The sequence below is a fragment of the Octodon degus genome, unplaced genomic scaffold, assembly GCF_000260255.1.
Source record: "Octodon degus isolate 3935 unplaced genomic scaffold, OctDeg1.0 scaffold00148, whole genome shotgun sequence".
Taxonomy (NCBI): Eukaryota; Metazoa; Chordata; class Mammalia; order Rodentia; family Octodontidae; genus Octodon; species Octodon degus.
Window position 1 is genome coordinate 4,557,307 of NW_004524724.1, and position 23,393 is coordinate 4,580,699.

General features: G+C 48.1%; 1 protein-coding gene across 3 annotated transcripts in view; it reads right to left on the bottom strand.

The window, feature by feature from the left end:
- Positions 1 to 1,073: 1,073 nt before the first annotated feature.
- Fzd6 (frizzled class receptor 6) overlaps positions 1,074 to 23,393 on the bottom strand; it is a 33,140-nt gene continuing 10,820 nt past the window's right edge. For all 3 annotated transcript variants that reach the window (XM_004642276.2, XM_023702349.1, XM_023702350.1), the window contains exons 3-7: positions 10,531 to 10,727; positions 6,999 to 8,016; positions 3,738 to 3,886; positions 2,891 to 3,295; positions 1,074 to 1,381 (exon numbers count right to left, since the gene is read on the bottom strand). In XM_004642276.2, the coding sequence (XP_004642333.1) occupies positions 1,213 to 1,381; positions 2,891 to 3,295; positions 3,738 to 3,886; positions 6,999 to 8,016; positions 10,531 to 10,727 (1,938 nt within the window). In that variant the 3' untranslated portion in view covers positions 1,074 to 1,212. The remainder of the gene's footprint in view (positions 1,382 to 2,890; positions 3,296 to 3,737; positions 3,887 to 6,998; positions 8,017 to 10,530; positions 10,728 to 23,393) is intronic.

Here is a 23,393-nt window from a genome sequence, read left to right on the forward strand (position 1 = left end):
TTTCTTTCTGTGCTTTACCAGTATGCTATATGTATCAAAAGTATCAGAAAACTGTTCAACAACCAAAACCGTGAGAAGCCCTCAATATCTGGAAGCAAGCGTTCAGAACATTTTGTTGCTCAGGACAATATTTTCCCCACCGGACTGGCGCTGATATTACTGAGATACTTCGGTCCCCTCAGCTACTTTGTTGCAAAGATGAATTTTGCATAGCATCCGAGCATAATGCTACACCATATAGTGTTCTTGTGTCCTAACCATTTTTTTAAAGAATTTAAGACAAAGGAGAAGTCTAAGCAACTGTAAACTGCCGTAATGCAGGAAACACAAGAAAAGGAAACCAATTGCACCTGGCTTAGTTTGTAAAAGAATCAGTTTCCTCTGCTAATCCTTCAGGATCTTGTATTTCAGAACTGCAGGAGGGCTGGGAGCAGCACAGCACGGCGCCCTCTCGGCAAGCACCTTACTTCAGTGGCATGAGAAATAGGCACGGAATTCCTAAGACAGCGAGAAGTAATCAAATTTCCGCCCAGTAAGGTAGAAATGGTTCTGTAAGGTTGAATACCGTTTGGTATGTCAACTACATTTTATACTATAAAAGAACACTATATTCTAGTCTTTTTAGAAATTCAGTGTAAATGCTACCAAAGTAGTGCTAAAATATGATAATAAAAATATACAAATCAATTTTGCAGTATTTCCAAAATATCCAAATACATATAAGCTTATTTTCAAATACATATAAAAAAGTACATGGATAAGTTTTAAATACTTCAGCAAAGAAAAATCTTGCCTTGATATCAAAAAACTGAAATAGCAAAATTCATCTTAAAATGCTTCTAATGCAAGTAGAATCTTCAGAAGAAGATAAAGATTCCAGTAACTCTCCTCACACACAACTTAAAAGTTGTTAACCTGTACATTTCTGTTTTCAGGAATACTGCTGTCAGAAACCTTTGTGGAAATGAAATATGTCATAACATTTTTTTTCTTTTCTGAGACAAGGTCTTGCTATGTAGTTCAGACTGGATTTGAGCTCACTTTATAGCTCAGGCTGGTCTTGAATTTGCCATGATCCTCCTGCTTCAGCTTCCTGAGGATTACAGGAGTGCACCACCATACCCAGCTGTAAGTATATTATTCTTGAAATCCATTCTTTTCCCCAGTTGTTGATGCCATGGTCAAAGCAAGGAAGAAGACCCCAGGGCTTCTCTAGGGTGCAGGGCCCACAACGTCCTCAGGGATGCTGGGGGGTCCAGGTGACACCGGCCCCTGCCCTTGCCCAGCTACGGATGTCACTTGGCTGAGGGGCACCGCAGGGCCCTGTGTGACCACACCCTGCCCTGGGCCCACATCTGCAGTGTTACTCTTCGGACTCAGCCTAGGAGGAGAAGAACACAAACCATCAGATGTCCTGTGGCTGCTGCTCGCTTGTCCCAAGTGTCAGCCCCATGGACCCCAACCTTCCCCAAGGATGATACCCTGAACCCTCTCTGGAGAATTCTAACACTTAAGAATACTACAGGTGACTGTCTTCAAACACAGTGTTTGCTGACTTTGCAAACGGCATCAAGTGCTGCCACACACACTGGCGGGCTCTCGTGTCTCCCCCCACTCACAGTTAGGAAGGCCAGAGGGTTCTGCCTGCAGCTGAGCAAATCCGCTTATGGATTCCTCACCACAGACAAGACACCAAGCAAGAGGCTAGGAACAGGACTGGGGAGATAGGTCGGTGGTCTAAGCACCCACCTGGCAAGCAGAAGGACCTGGGTTCAATCCCTGGTACCAGGTGTGGGCCCTACTCCCAGCCAGCCACCAAAAGCGTGCATGGTAGAGCACACCTGCTGGAGAGGCTGAGACAGGAGGACCACTATGAGTCTGAGCTGTATAGCGAGACCCTATACCAAGTAAATGAATAAATGAAAGATTTAAAAGGGTGGCTGGGAACAGAGATGGAGGACTCTGCATGTCTAGTGGGGGATAAAGCGTCTCTCTGATCACATCCGGGTCCACAAAGACTCTTGGAACTGGGTGTGGTGGCGCACAGATCCAGCATGCTGGGAAGCTGAGGCAGGAGAGTCTCAAGTTGGAACCCAACCTGGTAACTTAGTGACTTAGTGAGAGCCTGTGTCAAAATAGCTCATTGTGAAGATACTTGGTTCAATCCCAATACTGAAAGAAAAAAAAAGCCACAAAACAAAACAAGCCCCTCCCTGAAACAAACAAAGCTGTCCTGAGAGAATAAGAAGTGCTGTGACCCTGTTTGGACAACTCAGCTGTCGGGGTGGGTCATCCCCCATGCTTCGATCACGTGTGGAAAGTTTGTTAAAGAGGTCAGCGTCCTTTGGTGTGCAGAAAACAGAAAGCACTTCGCAACCAAACACCTTTAGACAGAGCTCTACTCCAGCGCTGATGAAGACTGAGCCTGGACTTCAGATGAAGCAGAAATACTTAGCTAAGTGTGTCAACAGTTACCATAGAAACAGCCACGCCAGGGCCCTTGAAGAGCCAGGCTCAAGAAGTAAAATGTTGGAGGCTGAGCCCGGGCTTCCTGACTTAGAACCAGGCGGGCAGTCCTCAAATGCTTGCCCTCCAGAGGTGTAAGACCCTCAGGGCAAGGGGGACAACAGACTCACAAGCTTAAATATCGCTGGGATTCTCTTCTAGGAGAAACCCAAAGTACAGATAATTTAAAGGGCAAAATAAAAAAGAGACAGATCCTTCGCAAAAGGAAAGGCACCAAGAGAGGGAGGGAGGTGAAGGAGAGAATGAAGATGTGCGTACCCCATGGCGCAGTCCTGCAAGCAGGGACCAATAAAGTAACTAAAATTAAATTAAAAATGTAGTTTTCAAAATCAGGATGATCTACAGTAACAAAATCAGTCCTTACCTGCCTTCACTCCGGGCACTGTCAGAGACACTGGCCCTGTCCTGCACACTGTTGGCCTGGCTTTTCCTGCCACCCGTGTCCCCACAGAGTCTAGAGCTGGCTGTGGGGGACACGGGCTCCCCAAGGTCCTGCTCCCTAGCTGTGGCTGTCTCTCTCACTGACGCCTCCGGGGAGGTTGGGATTTCCGTGGCGGTCTCCTGTCCTAGGTAGTCGTGGTCCGCGATGGCCACGGCAGAGGTGCCGTGGTACACTGTGGCCCCAGTGCTGGTCCCCATGGACTTGGAGATGACCTTCAGCTTATGCGAGCCTGGCTTGTGGTGCTTCTTCTTGTGCTTCACTTTCGAGTTGTGCTTCAGAAAGAACTCGCACGACTCCTGCAGCACGCGGCGGCTCTCGCTGATGGGGCTGTGGGAGAGGGAGAGAGGCGGTCAGCGCCCTGTGCAGCACTGTCCCGCCCGACAGGCGCGACTCGGACACCTGGCACTGCCAGCGCTGTGGGATAAGCGGACATACACCCAGCAAAACCTGGGCTTTCGCTGACACTTTTTGCTTCCATCAGAAGAGACTGGAAGCTGGTAAAAACTTAAATAGACAAAAAAGAGGGAGAAAGAAAGGTCAAACCAGAGTCCAGTAAGGCACTGACTGTGCTTGTATCATATTTAAGTACATCAAACAGGAATGTCAACCAGAAGACAAAGGACAATGAATAGAATTAATGGTCTTGCTTTAAATTTAACTCTTTTCTTTCTAAAGTTAAGGTGGACATTTTTTACTGTCGTAGGTAAAGGTTTTGGTATTTTGACCTGTTCATTTTCAAACAATGTCAGAAAACTCATTAGGTTCTTACTCTCTCTTGCGATTTCGTTTAAAAAACCCAGCCCACTCGGTGCAGGTCTTTTTGCTTCCGACCCAGAATACAGCGGAGATCCCAACAATCAGCGTCATCAGGTATTTTATCATGAATAACGCAAGTTCTGGGCGGGCTGTGGTTTTTACCTACAGAAAAAAAGTGATACATTTAAAATGGTGAAATGAAACTTGAACAAAATTTATAAATCTTGTATTTATTATAAAAGGTTTGAAATGCATAATATAATGCACAATATTTAAGTGCAATAACTTCTAAACTATGTTCTGCACAAATAACCTTTTGATGCATATCAAAATAGATATCCCAAAGAGGGAAAATATTAAAATGTATTTAGTACTTTTTTACATATTTTGCCAAATCTAAATCTTGCCATGACTTCCTGGCCTTTTTTCCTGTAGGTACAGCAGCCTCTTACAGTAGCTACATAGCTGGGCATGGTGGCACATACCTGTAATCCCAGAATTTAGGAGGCTGAAGCAGGAGGATCATTGTGAGTTTAAGACCAGGAAGGGCTCGAAAGTGAGCTCAAGGCCAGCCTGAACTACATAGACCCTATCTCAAAAAGACTACTACCAATAATAATAATTGCTATACATTTGCTCTAAATAATTAACTATTATCCTTCACCATAACCGGCCACAAAAAAATAAGCTTATTAGAACAACTTATATTCTACATATGCATGGCTACGCAATACAAACTTGTGTGGCCAAAATAAAATATGTACCAGTAAAATGTGAAAGATGCAGAAATTTCATAAAAGTTAAAATCATACTTTTATTCCAAGCGTAAGTTTTCAAATGCTATTTTAAAATATTGTGAGGGGCTGGGGAGATGGCTCAATGGAATAAGCGCTTAACTGGCAAGCACAAGGGCCTGAGTTCAATTCCCCGTTCCGCAAAAAAAAAAAAAGTAAAATATTGCGAGTATGGAAATAGTATGCTTCTACATTCTTTTTGCTTTTTGGATTTGCTAACACTTCTTGGGGACTACGTCAGTACAAATAATCCCCTTCCTTCAGCCTGTTCCACTATATGGACGGGTATTCAACTACCCCCTTTTTCCCCCCTTTTTTTATTTTTAATTGTATCTGGTGGTTGCAGGGTCTCACTATGCAGCTGGGACTCATGGTGATCCTCCTGCTTTCAGCCGCCCCAGCTCTGAATCACAGGTGTGTGTCACTACGCTTGGGCTCTGTGGCTGCTCAGCCTGCCCTGGGGGCGGGGCTGGCACAGCAGGATCCCTGCACTTGCCTAAGCTTGCCTGAGCAGGTGCTTTAGTCTGCTGAGCTATCTCACCGGCCCCTTTGTCTATTTATTTATTTATTTATTTATTTATTTATTTATTGTACTGGGGATCGAATTCAGGACCTCACACTTGCCAGACAAGCACTATGCCACTGAGTATCTCCCCAGCCCCAACTATCCCTTTAAAAAAAAAAAATTACTAATTTTAATGAGAAAGAAATAGCAATGAGACAGTTTCCAAAGAGGTTAGTAGGACAGTTACAATAATTAATGCATTATATATTGTTGCCTTTGTAGTAGTTATTCACAGTACAAGATGCAGCCAGGGAGATGGCTCAGTAGAATAAGCGCTTTCCTGGCAAGTGCAAGGGCCTGAGTTTTATCCCAGGTTCTGCCAAAAAAAAAAAAGAAAAGAAAAGAAAAAGAAAAAAGAAAATGCCCTAAAATAAACAATGAAAAGTAAAAAGGACAATGAAAAATTAAGATTTATTGACAGGAAGAGCTAATGTTTAATGATTTGACCAATCTTGTATACCTATATATGATAATCTGAGCTACAGATTTGACAATAAAAATATGTAATATAAGAAAAAAAATGCCCACAGTATAAGATGCAGACATGATCTCTTGTCTGAACAATATTCGCACAAATCTTTCTTCTCATTGCCAACTGCCCCTTTTTAAAGATATTTAGGTGACTGCCAACTTGAAAGCTATATGACAATTAACTATCTTGATATTATGTAAAATAATTTTTAATTTGATACTTTGAGGACAGTCCTTGTGTTCAGTATCTTCCATTAATATGGAAGAATGATGTGTAAGATTCTTTTTCAAATTTTCTTTTTCTCCTTCTTTTTTTTCTTGGCAGAACCAGGGATTGAACTCAGGCCCTTGTGCTTGCCAGGGAAGCGATTATTCTACTGAGCTATCTCCCCAGCCCCAAAATTTTCCATTGAAAATATCAACTAAAATATTAATAAACTTTATTCTTTTCAGAACACTTTTTAAAATCTTAAAAAGCACTAACTACCCTTATACTAATCACAACCATTAGAAACACATAAAACAGGGCCAGGGAGATGGCTCAGTAGAATAAGCACTTGCCTGGCAAGCACAAGGGCCTGAGTTCAATCCCTGGTACTGCAAAAACAAAAAACACATAAAACATATTTTCCTTCAATTGTCTTTTTTTTTTTTTCACTTAAATGACATAATGGATAAGTATGTATAGACACTCTGTTTAATGACCAAGGGTCATTCCTGCAACTAGGTTGCTAAATGGTTACTATATGTATATGATATTCATACTGTAACATTCAGAACAAACAAATGATCAAAGGAAACTCCACCTGATGGCTTCGCTTTTATCTGCAGAACTCTTACATGCAGTACTGTGATGTATGACAGAACGCAGGACTACAGTACTATAGGGTACTATGTGCAAAAATTACAGTCCTAGATAAACAATGTGCACGGTACAAAAAAGTCACAGGGAGGCTGCACAAACAAGATGCGCAGAACCGCACAGCAAAAGGAGGCTTGCAAATGCAACGGCAGGCTGCAACTTGCACGGCTCGCCTCAGACGTAGACCTGAACTGCCACTAAATGGGAAGGTGGTTAAACGAGGAAGGTCTGTCCTCCGCAGAAAGGTGTGAGGTAACGTGACCCACATCCCCAGGTAAGGGTGTCCCCAGCTTCTCTTCCCCTCCCACAGGCCTGGGCCTGTTCTGACTACTCATTGTCAGTCTGCCTTTTGCACCCAGCTGAATGTTTTAAGGAATGAAGGGGCACGTTCCGATTGCGCAGACGCTGCACCTTCAGAGAGCTCTCTCTGGACGCCGACCTGCATTTCAGCTGACGCACAGGAACTGTTCCCTGCACTGTCGGATTTTACCACCTGAAATCTAGCTTTACATCCATGACCACACAAGCACGCTTTCTGGCACATTCTCTGCACTATGGACAGTGATGCAATTTGGCTCGTACCTGGTAAGGACACGGGATGTGGTACTGGCGACAGTGGTCCGAGACCCACGTGATCTCCCAGGTCACCCTGTTCACCTGCTCATAGACGTAACACCCCAGCAGCGTCACCAATGGCACCAGGTATAGTCCACTAAAGACCCCGATGCGGATCATGAACTTTTTCAACTTCTCCTGGTTGCGGCCATCGTGCTGGATGACTTGTCGTACATGGTTTAAGGACACAATGCCAGCCAAGAGCAGGGACAGCCCCACAAACACACACAGGCACAGTGGCAGCAGCACAAAGTAGCGCGAGGCGGCCAGGTCGTAGAGGCCGACGAAGCACACGCCACTGATGTTGTCTCCTTCCACTTTGTTCATGGCCAGGAGCATCACAGTCAGGAAGCCTGGGGTTCCCCAGGCCACCGCGTGGAACCACACTGCTTTCTGCTCGATGGCCTCGCAACTCCACTTCCGGCCCGCAGCGAGGAACCAAGTGATGGTCAGAATCACCCACCACACGGTGCCAGCCATGGTGAAAAAATACAGAAACATGAACAAAACGGAGCAGGCCTTGTTCTGGGAGCCCAGGACAACGGTGTCCCCAAGCCCCGGCTTCTCCTCGGCCCTGTTGCAGGCTGTGCTATTCCCGAGCAGAAATCCAATGAAGTACATGAGAGACACGATGCTGTAGCAGACGGAGTAATAGATGATCGGCCTCTCTGGATACCGGAATCTCCTCACATCAATTAAAAAGGTGAGAAATGTGAACAGAGTCGCACAAAGGCAAAATATCGAAACTATTCCAATAAAACTTTTTGCAAATTCTAACTCATCACTTTTGAAATACATGTTGGGGCACGGAGGTGCACACTTGTCAATCCCCAGAAACTGATAGCCTTGTCCCCCAGAAGTCCTGAGATGCCTCGGGCACCACAATCCGATGTCTCTTTGGACTTGTTCTGTTTTCTTCTCAGGACCAAGAGGTCCTCCATGTGGACCATGAGCTGCAGGAACAGTCTCGTTACAGTACTGCAACCTGGAATGACAAAGATGGACTCTGTGACATCACCACTTTCATGGTGACTTGCTGTGATATGTTTCCCAACTATAAAATATCACCTTGGACATCCAAAACTAACGGGAAGATACACAAACCTAAATACATCACAGGTTGGGGTGGTAGAAGGTTTGAATTGACTTAAAAACTTGTGTTGAGTCGTGAGGCCTCAACGCACTAGTCCTGTGCTAAGCACAAGGCAGGCAATAGCCAAACACTTTTCAAATAATTTCTGCTTTTAAGACTATTTAAGAGAGAATTTACCTAAATAGACAAAAAGAACTGGCTTGGCTACTTAGAGCACAGGAAGCTTACATTTGGAGAAATTCACTTTCCTTCCTTCTCTTTCAGTGCTGGGCATTGAATGAAGGGCTGTGTGCGCACCAGGTGACCACCAGCACTCAGCCACACCCCCGGCCCCCCAGCAAACCAAGCACACCACATGGTGAAGCTGGGACACATGAAAGGGCAGAAATGAGATCCTCCCTCGGATGCACAAGGTCAGGTGCGAGCTCCCAAGCAAGGCCAAGAGGGCCCCAAGCAGTAGGCCCAGACCTGTCGCCTCTGTCCCCATTCTGCTGGGAGGTTTCACACCCCTCACGTGTGGGCGTGGAGACTTTTCCCATAAGTGCAGAACCTGACCAGCGGCCAAGCCTGTTTGCACTGCTGTTATTTGGAAGATTCCGTATAGCTTAAAGAATAGCCTGAGTTTGTGGGGCTGGTGAGATGGCTCAGTGGTCTAAAGCACCTACTTGGAACAAGCTTGGCAAAGCACAGGGACCGCGGTTCGATCCCCCAGCACCACATGCCAGCCAGCTCTGCCCCCCAGTGGGCTGAGCTGGACACACACACACACACACACACACACACACACACACACACACTAAATAGATAAATAAATGGTAAAAAAAAAGAATAGCCTGAGTTTGAATGAGAAACCACTTTAACTATACTTAGATAATAACGGAGAATAATAAAATAAATGCCCCTGAAAGCAATATTTGTGTATTTATCTACTTTATTAAAAAGTAATATGTCACTTTCCTAAACTTGGGTTTAATCAGAAATTCCCTTTATTTTTCTTCACGTTTTCAAAGTAAGAGACTGAAGGTTAACTTACAGAACTGAAGAAAAATAAGATCTCCTGTACAGCTATGCCAGAACTGGCCTGCGTGCCTGTGACCCGATGCTCATTTTATGAAAGCATGAAATGGCCCTGCTTCCTACTCCTGGGTGCGGTTTAACATAAGGGGAACGCAATTTTTTAAATGGAGATTCTACTTATCAATTTCACGTATCAAGCATTCTCTGACATGAAATAAACTCAATGTGGTTTAGTTATTTTAACAACTGTCATCTCTTCAACAATGTCAAACAACAAAGAGCAGGTACCTCGCCCACTCTGCGGTGGAGTGGGCGACCCCGTAGCAGGCAGCCAGGCCGCAGGCCACACCTTCCTGGAACAGAAAGGGCCTTGTCGGCTTCCCCCTCCCCGCTGCCAGGTGAGATCCCAGAAGGGCCCCTGCCCGCCTGCCCACCCACCCACCGCATCCTTAAGGCTCAGGACCACGCAGCGGGGGGTAAGGGCAGCGAAGTCTGTTCAGCCAGCGCCCAGTCTTCTCACCTCCCCGCTGTGCCCTCGCCGTCTTTGGCGATTTGCCGTCCACATGCACAGCGCACGGCCATTCTGGCTTCCTCTCTCCTTAATGTCCTGTGTCAGATGACCTTCCCAGTCTCCTTGGCCACCTGCAGTCCCAGTGACACGAGGAATCCTGCCCCGGTCCACGGGTGCACCCATGTCCCTAGCTCTGCCCCACTTCTGCACCTCGGTTCCTGCAGCTGGCAGGCACAAGTCATCCATCCACCCTGCCTGAAGGCCTCACCAGCTCCACCTGCCCTGCTCCAGCCTGCAGCCCTTGCACTCGGATGTCCCTGGGCCATCACTACGGCCTCCCCTGGGTCCCACTGTTTGTGCTCTGTACCAGGAGGTCTGTCACAACCCCAGACAAACCCAAGCATCTGCTTGCTCTGAGTCTGCCCCAAGCACCTGGCTGGACAAGGTCTTGCAGGGCACACAAACCTCTGGGCACACTCAGATGCATGACTTCAGGCAGTACCAGCACCTTTCCCAGGCTCCCTCTTCTCTCCACACGCAGGCTCCACCCCAGGGACCTGGCTTCCCTTGGAGCACCGCCCCGCCCTCCCCCTCCAGTCTCCACCTTGCCACCGTTCCTGGTCCTGGTTCTTCCGGGAGTTGGTTTTTTCCTTCTGCCTGCTCCTTCCAGCTGCCTCCCCCTGGGCCAGTCACAGGCCAACTGCCTGGACACTCCGGCTGTCTGCCCCACATTTTCAGCTCATCCCCACTGCAGGCTGTCCTTGGTCCCCTCTCTCCAGGGGATCCTTCCAACTGCAGCACTCACTCTGCCTGGGGGACTACAGAGTGGGAGCCCGTCACCAGCACACCATGCACAGCTCAGGGACAGCATCACTCACCTGTCACACTCAAGTTCCTCGGGCCATCTGATCCCGAAGGTGTCAATGATGCTTTTGCAATCGGAAAACACTCTCTCGCAGAACTTACGGCAGGGTGGGACCACACGAACTTGCTCTGTGCAGCTTGGTATAAATGCTTGGCAAAGGAAAGTCACCACATTTGGGGAACAGTCCAGATTCGCCAGGGGAAGAAAATGCTATTGAGAGAAACAAGCAGAGGTCAGACATTTTCATCACAGATGAATGAAGTTCATTCTTTTTTTCTTTTTTCTTTTTTTTTGTACTGAGGATTGAACTCCAGACCTTACACTTGCCAGGCAGGCACACCGCTGAGCTATCTCGCTGGCCCCCCATTTGCTGTTGGAAGTATGTACTTTCACTCCAGAAGAATCTTCAAGTCTCCTCCCTCTGATCAAACTCGGAGAACTTTCTTCATTCTATTGTACTGTCGTGCATTTCTCACAAGTGTGGTGTACTCCAGGGTGGTGCCGGCACTGTGGAGCTGCCTGCAAGCTCCAAGTCTTCATTCCCTGCAGGTCACCACCCCTGGTCCTGGCGGCCGGCAATGTCTCCAACCCAACATGGCTAGGCACAGCCCACGCCACCCCTCAGCCCCAATCTCAGGAGGTGAAGCCACCATCCCGTCGCCCCGCCCAGGAGCCTGCAGCTTCCTCGCTTGCTTCTCTTCTGCTCACAGTGACTATCACAAAGGACCGTCCTCGCTGTCACCACTAGGCTGCAGCCTCACACCTGGGCCACTGGAAGCCCCAGGATCACATGCGGGAGCACCCACATGACCCCCCTCACCCACCAGCACAAGTCTGTGGAATCCGAGTCACTTTTGTTCCGAGATCCCAGGCCAGGGAGATAGTTCAGTAGAATAAGTGCTTGTCTGGCAAGCGCAAGGTCCTAAGCTCAATCCCCGGTACAGAAAAGAAAAGAAAAAAAAGGAAAAATATTCCTGCAGAATTCCTGCAGACGTCCTCACCAGCCTTCTGAGGAGTCGGGCATTTCCTAGCCCCACGGTGCCTCCAACTTCGTCCTGCATCGCTTTCTTCGTCCGCCCCACCAGCGCTGGCTTGGCCTCCTGCCCTCCTCCTCCTGGTACTTCTGAGCCTGACTGTGAGCAGCACTCCCGGCCAGTTCTGCCAGGATTACATGGTGCTGTCCCCACCCAAGTGAGCCCCAGCGACTGTCGCCCACCCCTCCACAAGGTCCTCTGCTCCATCCTGCTGCTTTTACATGCTCACCCACATAGAGAGCGTCACCCCTAACTTCTACCCTAACCCAGGGCACATCCTGCAGGACTTCCATCCCGTCTGGGGCAGGGACAGGGCCCTCCGCGTGGTTCTCTGAATACATGAACGGTTCTGCGGAAGGAATGACTAATCCTGCACAGTGTCAGGGGTAAGAGAGAGGAGACGCCTCCTGTTGAGTCTGTCATTTGCTACTGCAGATGCTGACCTGCAGCTGAGAGAAGAAAAGCTGCTGTTGATCTGGAGTTCTGTGAGGGTGAGACGGTGACGCTTTGGGCTTTGCGGGGACAACGTACTCTAGTGTTAGAGGTGGGTCTTTAGCGAGTAGCTGGCGTATGCGCAGAGTCCTGAACCCAGGGAGGGTGACCTGAGCACCGCGGAAGAAAGGACACGCGGCGCAGGGGCCGATCCCACAGCGCTGGGTGGGGGCGGGTGCCCTCGCAGATGGACAGCTCCACACTGGCGGCTGACAGAGACCCACAGAGCACAGGTGCATGGGCGGCCGGACATGGGGGCGGGCAGGAGGACGAGGCTGTTGAGAAGGAGGTCAGCTGTAAGCGCTCAAAGCAGGGCATATATTGTAGGGACAGCGACATCACAGCGCCACCTCACCACCGTGTGACGGGGGCAAATGTCACCTCACATCAGACTCAGTGTTCCTGCGGGTCATGGTGCAGCCACCAGGGGACTCTACTCAGGTGTATCTGATAGATAATAAACCAAATAATCCAATACAGATATCCAATCCCACAAATACCTCGCCTTACCTCCTTGTAGCCCTCCCCTTCCTTTTCCCTGCCCCTTCCTTAGCAATCATTGATCTGCTTTCTGTCATTATCAAGCCATATCTCCTATAATTTCATAAAAGTGGAAGCATACAATATGCTGTCTTTCTGTCTGGCCTTCCCCCCCCCACAGAATCATTATTCTGAGATTCATCCATATTGTTCCACGTATTAGTATTTCATTCCTTTTCAGTGCTGCGCAATATTCTGCTGCCTGGGCAGACCATCCTTTGTTTACCACTCATCCGTGGACGCACAGCCTAGAGCACCTTGGGACATTTGGATGTAGACAGCCACCAGAATGCAGTTAAATGAATGGAAGCACACAGAGCCTCTGAGCGAGGAGATGGACTCGAAAGCCATCAGCAAGTGCTGAGCACTGAAAGAACTAACATTACATAGGCAGAAGGCATAGTAAGGGAAGATGAAAATCGTCATTTGAGTGGAATGCACTGCTTCTGCCTATGAAGCGCCCCCCGCCCCAGGCGCAGCGGGCAGACAGCTCCAGGGAAGGGCAGTGGGGGGATGGGAGGGCAGGAGGGAAGCGGAAGGGCAGAAGTCAGGCGCAATCCGTGTGTCACTGCGCCCACGAGTGTCCATCACGCGCATGCGCTAACAAGCTGCTTTAAATTTTTTTCAGATAAAAAGATTTAAAAATAAAAACTAAAATCCATTGTTCTGAGCTGCCATAAACAAGACCATGTTGAGTCGCTCACAGACAAAGGAGGCAGCCTGAGGCCAGGATGTTAAGGGAATAAATCAGACACACGAGCTTAAGTATCACGGTTTCTTTTATGAAAAGCCCAGAGTATAAATAAGGAGCGGAACAGAAGACAGTAACAGGAAGTAGGAAGAGGGCTTCCTTGGGCAGGAGGAGACCCACCGGGGAGGTAGGGGACACAAGGGAGAAGGCGAGCTGCGTGGCGGACCGCTCCTCACAGGACAGCAGCTCAGCCCTCAAAGGGACAAATCAATCAGTAAGTCAACAGCCAGGGAAGTGGGCTGGGCAAGCACGTCCTGCTGCAGACTAGGGGACTGAAAGAAATTTAGATGAGGAGAACCTGAGGGAGTTTTAGGTCATTCTTCTCAGAGGGTGGGTGTGGACGCACATTTTTCTAGAAACATCTTCTTTGAATGAGAGGCTACTTAGGCGCCCCCACACCAAATAAACAAACCCCTGGCTGCTCTGCAGGTGGAAGACCTGCTGAGAAGCCCCTTCCTGCACCCCTCCTCCCGGACTGAAATTCCAGGGCCTAATCCAGACCCTTAGATCGCAAGTGAGAAAACAGAAGCCAATTTTTATCAGAAACTAGTAGTGCTGCTGTATTTGTGTTGCTGGGCTCCACAGCAGGGACCCATGCATGCAGGCAAGCAAGCACTCCATCCTGCGCGGGACCGCAGCCCTGTGGATTGCCAGACCAGGACTCACCGTGCTGCCCAGGCTGGCTTGGGCTTTTTTTTTTTGGTACAGGTGCTACCTAGCTCCGATTCATAGTGATCCTTTCAGCCTTCCCAGCATTAGGATTATAGGTGTGCAACTCCATGCCCAGTCCTGGTGGCTGGCTCAGTGCACCCTGGGGCAGGGCTGGCACACGTGTCAGGCTTCTTATAGGAGACTGTTAGCAAAATTCCAAAATCCACTGAGATGCCTGATTCTCTACCCCCTGCTGCTTTTAGCAGTGCCCCAGCTGTTCACGACAAATCAGAGCTCTGCTTTACTCAGCACCCAAGCGAGGCACTGTGCTCCTTCACAGCCCGCATACCTGGACGACAGCCCTATGAGACAGCCTGTCTGGCCTCCATCTTGCCTACGAGGCTCTTGTCTCTGTTACTTTTCTCTCGTTCCTGGGACAAAATACCTGACACCCAAAATTAAGGAAGGAAAGTTTTGTTTAGCTCAGAGTTAGCAGAGATTTCCGTCCACAGTCAGCTGGCTCCAAGGCAGAGGCAAAATAGCAGAGGGCAGCAGCTCCTGGCGGCAGAAAACACAAAAGGGAGGAGCAGCGGCAACAATGGCTACGGAGAGCAAGTCTGTCTCCCTTATGTTGATTCAGGCTATACGTCCCAGGCTGGGTGCAGCACTCACACTCATAATCCACCAGCATTTACACCCATAATCCCAATGGATCATGAGTTAGTCACAAACTCTAGAAGTCTACTTCATGACTACATAAGGCTTTTGGGGGCCACCTAGACAAAAACCATAACAGTTCTGATGGGTCAAACAACTCCTTATGGTCTCAAAAGCAGTAAGGTTGGCCGGGTTTGGTGGTGCATACCTGGAATCTCAGCACTTGGGAGGCTGAGGCAGGAGGACTGCCATGAGTTTGAGGCCAGCCTGGACTACACAGTGAGTTCAAGGCCAGCCTGAGCTACATAGTGAGACCCTGTCTCAAACAACATCAAAAGTAGTAAGGCACTGTTACAACTCTTACCTAGATGTCCCCCAAGGCCTCATGCACGCATAGGCAGGGCTTTGGGGAGGTGACTGGACCACCGTGTGAGAGACCCATCATTGGATCAGTCCATTTATGAGTTTATAGCTGAACATGACCTTGGGAGGCAGAGACAGGTAGATGAGGCATCATGGGGCGTGACCCGGCGGATGGAGGTCCTTCCCCCTTCCTCCCTCCATCTCTCTGCTTCTTGCTACCCTGCCGTGGACTGTTCCTGCCCTGCTGTATGGCCCTGCCTTGGTGCCAGCCACCTAAGGACTGAACTTCCATCAACTGTGCGCCAAGGTAAACTTCTCCTTTAAATTGTGCACATCAGGTAGTGGATTTCAGTGATAAGAAAGTGACCGAGACAGGGGCAGAAGCAGGAAATGGGCCTGGGGCTGCGTGACCCCAGGCTATGTGCTCTTGACCCTTCACGCCACACTGTCCAGCTCCAGTCCGCCCGCCCTCCGCCTCTTGTCGCCTTCCCTTCTGCAAAAGCTCCATCTTCTGTATTTCCTATTTTTGTGCTGCACTCTGAAAGAATCTTACCTAATAACAACTCATCACAGTGAAAAATATGGGTAATGCTTTTGAGATCGGACCATTCAATAATGAGTAAAACAGTCCCAACTATAACAGTCTTAATCCTCAGAGAAACAAGAGGCTCCTTGAAGGACTGGCTCGGTGCTGGCAGCAATCCCTAGAAAGAATTCTTAATATTAGTTCTGGCAAAGATACAGAAGGAAAGGGAAACTGAGAAGGCAGTTCCCAGCTCTGGTCCAGAGCACAGGCAGAGCCAGACAGTAAGGCAAGGGGCTAACGAGCGGCAAAACGCAGACTGCTTTCTATAAACTCTGCTGAAAATGATGCCACAGACTAGCCTTTACCAGACTGCACTGCCTCTGGCAGATTCACTTCTGGCCCTGAGTCTCAGGGTCCACCAGGAAGACAAACGCCATGAACCGGATGATCCTGAAGGACAATGGCATCAGGCCACCACCCGGGAGTTCACAATGAGGTAGCACAGGCTCGAATAGCAGGGTGAGGGACACATTTCAAAACAGGCGTAGATGTAACAATGACATCTGCTCCTTCGTGGGTGACCACCACACGGGGGCTCTGCTGTGGACCTTTTTACCACTGGCCCCAAAGTCCTAGTTCTACACATTCCAGCGAGAGCCCAGGCAAAGGAACAGACACAGTCCCATCTACCGAGGCCACCATGGCGCCACTTCACCACTCCACACCAATCCATCTGCAAGGGCAGGAGGCCCAGGAGTCTCCAGGGGCGTTGGCCCTGGTGACCCACTGGTCCCTCAGCCCCGCCACAGATTCTGGGGCTGTCCTCCAGCCTCCCCATGAATTATACCACTGCCCAGTGTCCAGCTCTGCTTGCAGCCGAGAACCCTGACTGGTACGGAAGTTCCACAAGAATGGCTGCTAAGGGAGCTCCGCAGTACTGCTGATTCCAGACCTGGGTTTCTGGGCCAAGTGGGGGCCCGAGCAGCGAGCGCCCTCTTAGTGCTTAGGCCAAAAGCTGGCAGCACACGTACTTAGAAGCAAGGTGGTAAACCGAGGCCAGAGCAGTCAACCAACGGAAGGTAAGGGATAGATATATATAGGACAGGAGGAAGTCAAACTATCGTTAGTTACAGGTGACATAATCCTTTATATAAAAGACTCAAAATACTCCAACAAAAGATTCCTAGAACTTACATAAATTTAGCAAGATAGCAAAATATAAAATCAACACACGAAAATCAGTATCATTCCTGTACATCAATAATGAAACCTTTGAGAAAGAAATTAGGAAAACAATACCATTCACAATAGCTTCAATAAAAATTAAATACTTACCAATATACCTAAAAAATGAAATGAAAAACATCTATAATAAATCTGTAGTACGCAAACAAGGAGATTAAAGAGGACATCAGAAAATAGACATCTTGGGCCGGGGAGATAGCTCAGTAGAATAAGTGCTTGCCTGGCAAGTGCAAGGTCCTGAGTTTAATCCCCAGTACCGCAAAAAACAAAACAAAACAAAAAAAAAAACCCTCTCCAGAAAATAGACATCTTTTGTTCCTGGACAGGACTAGTATTGTCAAAATATCTGTACTTCCAAAATGGATAGATAGATTTAATGCTATTTCAACCAAAATACCAACAGAATTCCCACAGAGCTAGAGAAAGCAATCCCAAAATTCATATGCAACCAGAGGAGTCCTAGAATAACAAAAGCAATCTTGGGCAACAAGAACAACAGAGGAGGTATCACAGTCCCAGATTTGAACTTATATTACAAAGCCACAGTGACAAAAACAGCATGGCAGTGGCACAGAAGTACACACGTGGCTTGGTGGGACAGAAAAGAGGGCCCAGAAACAGCTCCAGACATTCAGCTGCCTGATCTTTGACAAAGAGGATAAAAACATGCCGGAGCAAAGACACCCTCCCCAACAAACGCAGGCACTGGGAAAACCGACCTCATATGTGCAGACCACTGAATCTAGTCCTGTATCTCTCCCCATACACAAAACTAAAATAAAACTGGATCCAAATGTTAAAAGACAGTCTTCTGGAAGGTACATATGTCGTGTACGTGAACCCGAAGTTCAAAGTGTCGGCAAAGACTTTCTGAACTGAACCACTACTGCACAACGTATAACATCACAAATTTTAAAATGGGATTATACCAAATTAAAAACATCCTGCCCGGGACTGGTGAGATGGCTCAGTGGTCTAAAGCACCTACTTGGAACAAGCTTGGCAAAGCACAGGGACCGCGGTTCAATCCCCCAGCACCACATGCCAGCCAGCCCCGCCCCCTGGTGGGCTGAGCTGGCCACACACACACACACACACAATAAATAAATGTTTAAAAAAAAACAAACATCCTGCCCAGCAAGGAAACAGCCAACAGAGTGAAAAGACAGCTTATAGAATGGGGAAAAAATGTTGCTAACTACTCAGAGAGAGGACTAATAACTAGAATATATAAACAACTCCAAAAAGCTAGAACCCTCCCCATAATAAAAGACCCAGCCAATAAATGGGCAGTCAAAACGAACAGACACTTCTCAGCAGAAGTACAAATGGCTAAGAGATATATGAAAAAAATGCAACATCTCTGGAAATCAGAGAAATGCAAATTAAAAATAACACTGAGATTCTATCTTACTCTCAAAAGAATGGCCATCAGCAAGAAATCAAATTACAACAAATGCTGGTGAGGCAGCAGGGGAAAAGGAATCCTTCTACATTTTTAGTGGAAATGTGAGCTAGTACAACCACTATGGAAAGAAGTGTGGAGACTCCTGGAAAGACTGGAATTAGAAGTCCCATTGGGCCAGACTGGGATTAGGAGTCGCATTGGGCCAGACTGGGATTAGAAGTCCCATTGGGCCCGGCTGCGCTGCTTCTGGGTGCTGTCTCGGTTACTTTTCTCTTGTTGCTGACACAAAATACCCAACACCCAGAAATAAGGAAGGCAAAGTTTGCTTAGCTCACAGTCGGTGGAGGTTTCAGTTCCTACTCAGCTGGGCGCCAAAGCAGAGTGGCACAGGGCAGAGGGACCTCTCGCCGCAGCAGCAAAGAGCAGAGGGCAAAGGGGGTGGCCGCGGCTCAGGCAGCTGGCGAGCCTCTCGCCCCTCCTTACCTGCAGTGCAGAGTCTGCCCCGGGGCACTCACAGCCATAATCCCAGCAGTGGATCAAGAGTCAGTCACAAACTCCAGAAGCCTCCAACCCAGGACAGCAGGAGGCTTTTGGGGGACAAATAAACACAAACCGTAACAGGTATCTTCTCAGAAGAGTTAAAGACATCATATTACGCTGACCCACGGAGAGCCACGTTTATAGCAGCACAACTCACAACAGCTGAATCTTGGAAACAACCTATAGGCCCATCAAGAGATGAACGAATAAAGAAAATGTGGCATTTCTACACAGTATACTCTACCATAGAGGACACATTTGAGTCATTTGTAACAAAAATGGGTGAACCTGGAAACTATAATGTGAAAATAAAGTGAAATAAAATGAAATAAAAATAAAGTGAAATTTCACTATTAAGTAAAATAAATCAGACACACAAGCACAAATATCACATGGTTCCTCATATGAGAAACCTAAATTATAAACAAAGTAAAGAACAAAATAAAACACAGTTAATAAGAAACAAGGAGATAGATCTTTTGTAAATGGGAAGGGGACCAAGAGACACAAAGAAGGCTGATCATGGTGCCGCATGCCTAGAATCCCAGCCCTGGAGAGGCTGACGTAGGAGGATTGCTGAGAGTTTGTAGCCAACCTAGGCCAAGCGCAAGATCTTGTGTCAAGAAAACCAAAAATCTCAAAGACAAAAGTACAAAAAAGAGATCCAGGGAGGGGAAGAAAAAGGGAAAGCAGGTGAAAACAGAATTGAAATGTGTATGTACAGACACCGATTTACACAAGGCATATGAACGTGTACCCCAAACATACTCTAATTTTTTTAAAGCCAGGTTCTGCTTTGTAATAGTGTCCACCCTACTATTCTAGTGCAACAAGGAAGTTCTTCACAAATTCTCCTAAGCAGCCTGAGTCGGCGGGTTCAGGAGCTTTCCAGATGTGGCCTCTCTGCTGTAGCAAATAGTACAGCCCTTGCACCTTGGGTGAAGCTCTAATCTGTCTGGTGCTCTTTTCCCTGAGAATAATCTGCGTTCACCCAGCATGCACAGTGGCCTACCTTGGCCTACCGGCCTAGGAAAGTGCTAGCAGCACAGGCATCCCCTATGAACTTGTTAGAAATGCCCTGTCTCCATCCAACTCAGACCTACTATTATGGATCTCTGAAGGTAGGGTCCGAGATCTGTGTCCCAAGAAGCCTTGGGATGATGCTGATGTGCACCAAGGCCTGAAGTGCACATCCGATCTACAGAACATCAACAACTTGGCTCTGTGCCCCACTGTCCTGCTGGAGGCCCTGAACTATCTATCACTGAGTCACAGGATGTTGCTTTGTCCATTAAAGCCGATAAGGCCACAAATATGTGCCCCAGATGCTGTGGGAAGGCACACGTACAAACGAGGAGGTCCAGCCTACGTCCTCAAAGGGACTTCTCACTTTGGTTTTGCCACTGGTTCCTGATACCCAAACACAAGGATGGAACCTCGAGAGCATCGTCCAAGCTACTGCTCATGAACTGGTGTTAGCAACCTCCCCTCCCCATGAAGTCACGCAATAGCGGCCTGTCTTCAAGTAGCCAAGTGTCTGCTTCCACTGTCTCACTGTCCTGTCCTGAAGATGCACACCCGTGGCTTCAGGCAGAGTTCTTGCTGACCAGATGACCAAAGAGGAGACCTCTGCAGGCTGGCTTACACAAGCTAGTCCTGGCCAAGAGTGAACTATTACAGGCTCAGCGCTCCACTCAGAGGTGGCCTTCTTGGGCAGGATTTCAAGATGTCATATCTAGACCATCACGGAAAGATGGTCTGAGATACGGAAGTCACAGTGGCTCCCAGTTAGAGCTAATGCTATGACCATACAGAGACTTTAAGGAGCAAGCCTGGGGAACTGGGGGCTAGGAGTCTGGAAAAGCAGTACGTGAAGGCGCCTCTCCAAGATGAGCCCCAAAGGGAAAGATGTGTTTGCTGCACATAAGTGCAAACCAAACAGGCTCACCACAGAGGAAGCACCCAAACAGCGGCCACATAACGCAGTCTGCGGTATTGGTCAGCCATTCCTCGATTTTCAGATGTGATGGTTAGGGCTCCTGAACAAAGGGCCACAGTGGCAAGAAGGGAGCCCTTGGTCAGTGTCCTGGGGCTGGACCTGCTGTCACTAAGGAGTTGAGCTGGCGGAAGCAGAGCGGCAATGGAGCCCTGAGCGTGGCATCATAACCCATGAAGAATTATAGGCATTTATGCCTCTCAGGGGGAAATGAGGCAGGAGAGGAGGTCACAGATCAGGGGCCGGACAATCGCGGGTGACCTGCCAATCACAGAGTCCCGTGGAATCACAGCCAAGATGCCTGTGCATATCAACCGGCAGCAGAAGAAAGAAAGAAAGAAAAGACGGCGGACATCGGGCCCTGTGGTCCCCGGCTTCTAATGCTTGCAGTTATCTGCTCCAGAGCGTGATGGCCTAAACCCAGACTCTTAGTGTAAGTACTGCCGTGATAAACTTTAGCCGACCACAGAGTCGTAAAAACAAGTAACAGATGAAGAAAATATACCCTGAGAAAGTGCTGACCCTAAACAATAACAGGAAGAAAAGTAGCCAGATGTATAGCAAGAAAAAAAAATCTAACTGTCTGACAAGCAGGATGTGTGCTATACATTTTATTCTAACTGTTCGACAAGCAGGATGTGCTACATATTTTCTTTGTGTGTGTGTGTGTGTGTGTGTTTTCTTTTTTCTCCTCTTTATACACTCATATTCTCTGGTTGGGCTGCTCACTTGGACTCTGAAACGGGTCTATGCTGACGGTCACTTGGCTCAGCTATTAAAGGCCTTCAAATTTTAATTGACTACTTGGATTTCTATATTGATTACAAACCCACAACATTTAGGGGCTCGTCAAGGATCGCCATAAGGGGATTTATAGGATCCAAGTCTCTCTTTGAGATGACTATTCCTCAGGGGGATGTTCCTCACCCTCGAGGAACTCTTTGTTTCGAAGTGAAACCAAAACTCTGGACCCTAATTCAGAATGAGCCGTCCACGGATCCTTACCAGTAAGACTGCTTCTGTTTCTTGGGGCACCTTTCGGGGGTCCGCGGAGTTTGGATGCAACATTAGACTCTCCGGGACCAGTTCCTAGACCAAGATGTTGGATGGGACTTGATATCAGTCTTCGAAACAAACTTGCGTCTCTTGTAATTGTTTTGTGTCTGTTTGTCTCCAGTATAACATTTGTCATGTTCATCAGAGTAGGTCTGCTTCTGCTTCTGCATTTGTGTCGCCCCCGAAATAGCTTCTTGACCATTTTCAGGATTTCAGATAACAAGCCTTAGGGAAGACGCTCTTGCAAAAGGCCCACCTAGCCCATGCTTGTACGCCACTTCTGGGTGGCTTTTGGCAACACAAACTGATTTAGCTAACTGCCCCAAAGTGGCTGAAGGAATGAAATGCCGTGGTGTGAAAAGAAATCACAGAACTTACTCTCACCTAGGTAAGATTTGCTGAGCTTTCGTTCTCTCCAGGCTGGTGCTGGTGGGCCCCAACTTCCTGATGCGGAAGTTGTGTCAATCTCTCTCGGAGGAGTATTCCTGAGATACTACTGACACATTGTTTCTCCACGGAGAGAGTCTGTTTTCTCGCAGATAAATATTCCTGGATTCATTGCCTCTCAGGCTGGAGGCCCTGTGAGGTTTGGTTTTTGAATTTATTGCAGGGGGAACCCTGTGTTGCCTTACCAGGAAATCTACGAAATGCTGGCATTTGTTTTCGTTTGAAATCCAGCTGAGAGTTTAAATTAATAAAAAAAGATGTCAGAAAAAGGACAGAAAAGGAAACCAAATTTTCCTGGGATGTTGTTATCCTTTTGTTTGTTTGTTCTCTGTGCGAAGCGCCCTCGTCCCCAGCTGCTCTCGCACCAGCGGGTAGCCACCGAGTCCATAGCTCGGGCTGCCGCGATGGTATTAGTTTGTTCTTCTTTCCTTTCTTGCCTCTTCTGACAGTCTACCTCAAAGTGCAGCAGGGTGCAGACCTAGCTCGGTTGCTCTACTGCACCGCGCGTATTGCTGCTGTGTTAAGTTACACTAGACTTGGGCATCTACTGTGTGTGTAGATCGAGAGGGGACACTGTTGGGACCTTTGCTATAGCTGGAACCGCACAGAGCAAACCGACTGTCCTGAGCTGCCTGATTAACTTTGGTAAGTCCCAAGGTAAAAGTGGGAAGTGTTTTGGGATTTCTGTGACCTCATCCTGAGCATTGGGGCACCCAGGAGAGCCTCCGCCACAGGGGCTGCAGCCGCTGCTCTCACTTCATCTTCTGAGTTCCCGCTACCCCCTCCTTTCGCTGTTGAGCTGATGGCAGGGTAACAACAGCCAGTGGAGCTCACTAGTCCAGCTCTCGGGCCCTTATCTGTCCTGCCCTTTCTAGGGAGCCTTACTGCTCACCTCCCCCTGCCCCCAGCCTCCTCGGAAGCTGCTCTCCTGCTGTGGCAAGGAGGGCATTCTGAGTCCCCTCCCTTAGCCTGTGCTTCTTCTGATTACCTGCTGCAAGCTGCAAAAGTAAAAAGTCTGCAGGCATAAGTTACTGCTTCATAGCACAGAAAGTAGAGAATATAAATATAGACAGAAAAGGAGAAAAGTTGGGGTCGGGGAGATGGCTCAGTGGAATAAGCACTTCCCTAGCAAGTGCAAAGGTCTGAGTTCAATCCCTGGTTCTGCTAAAA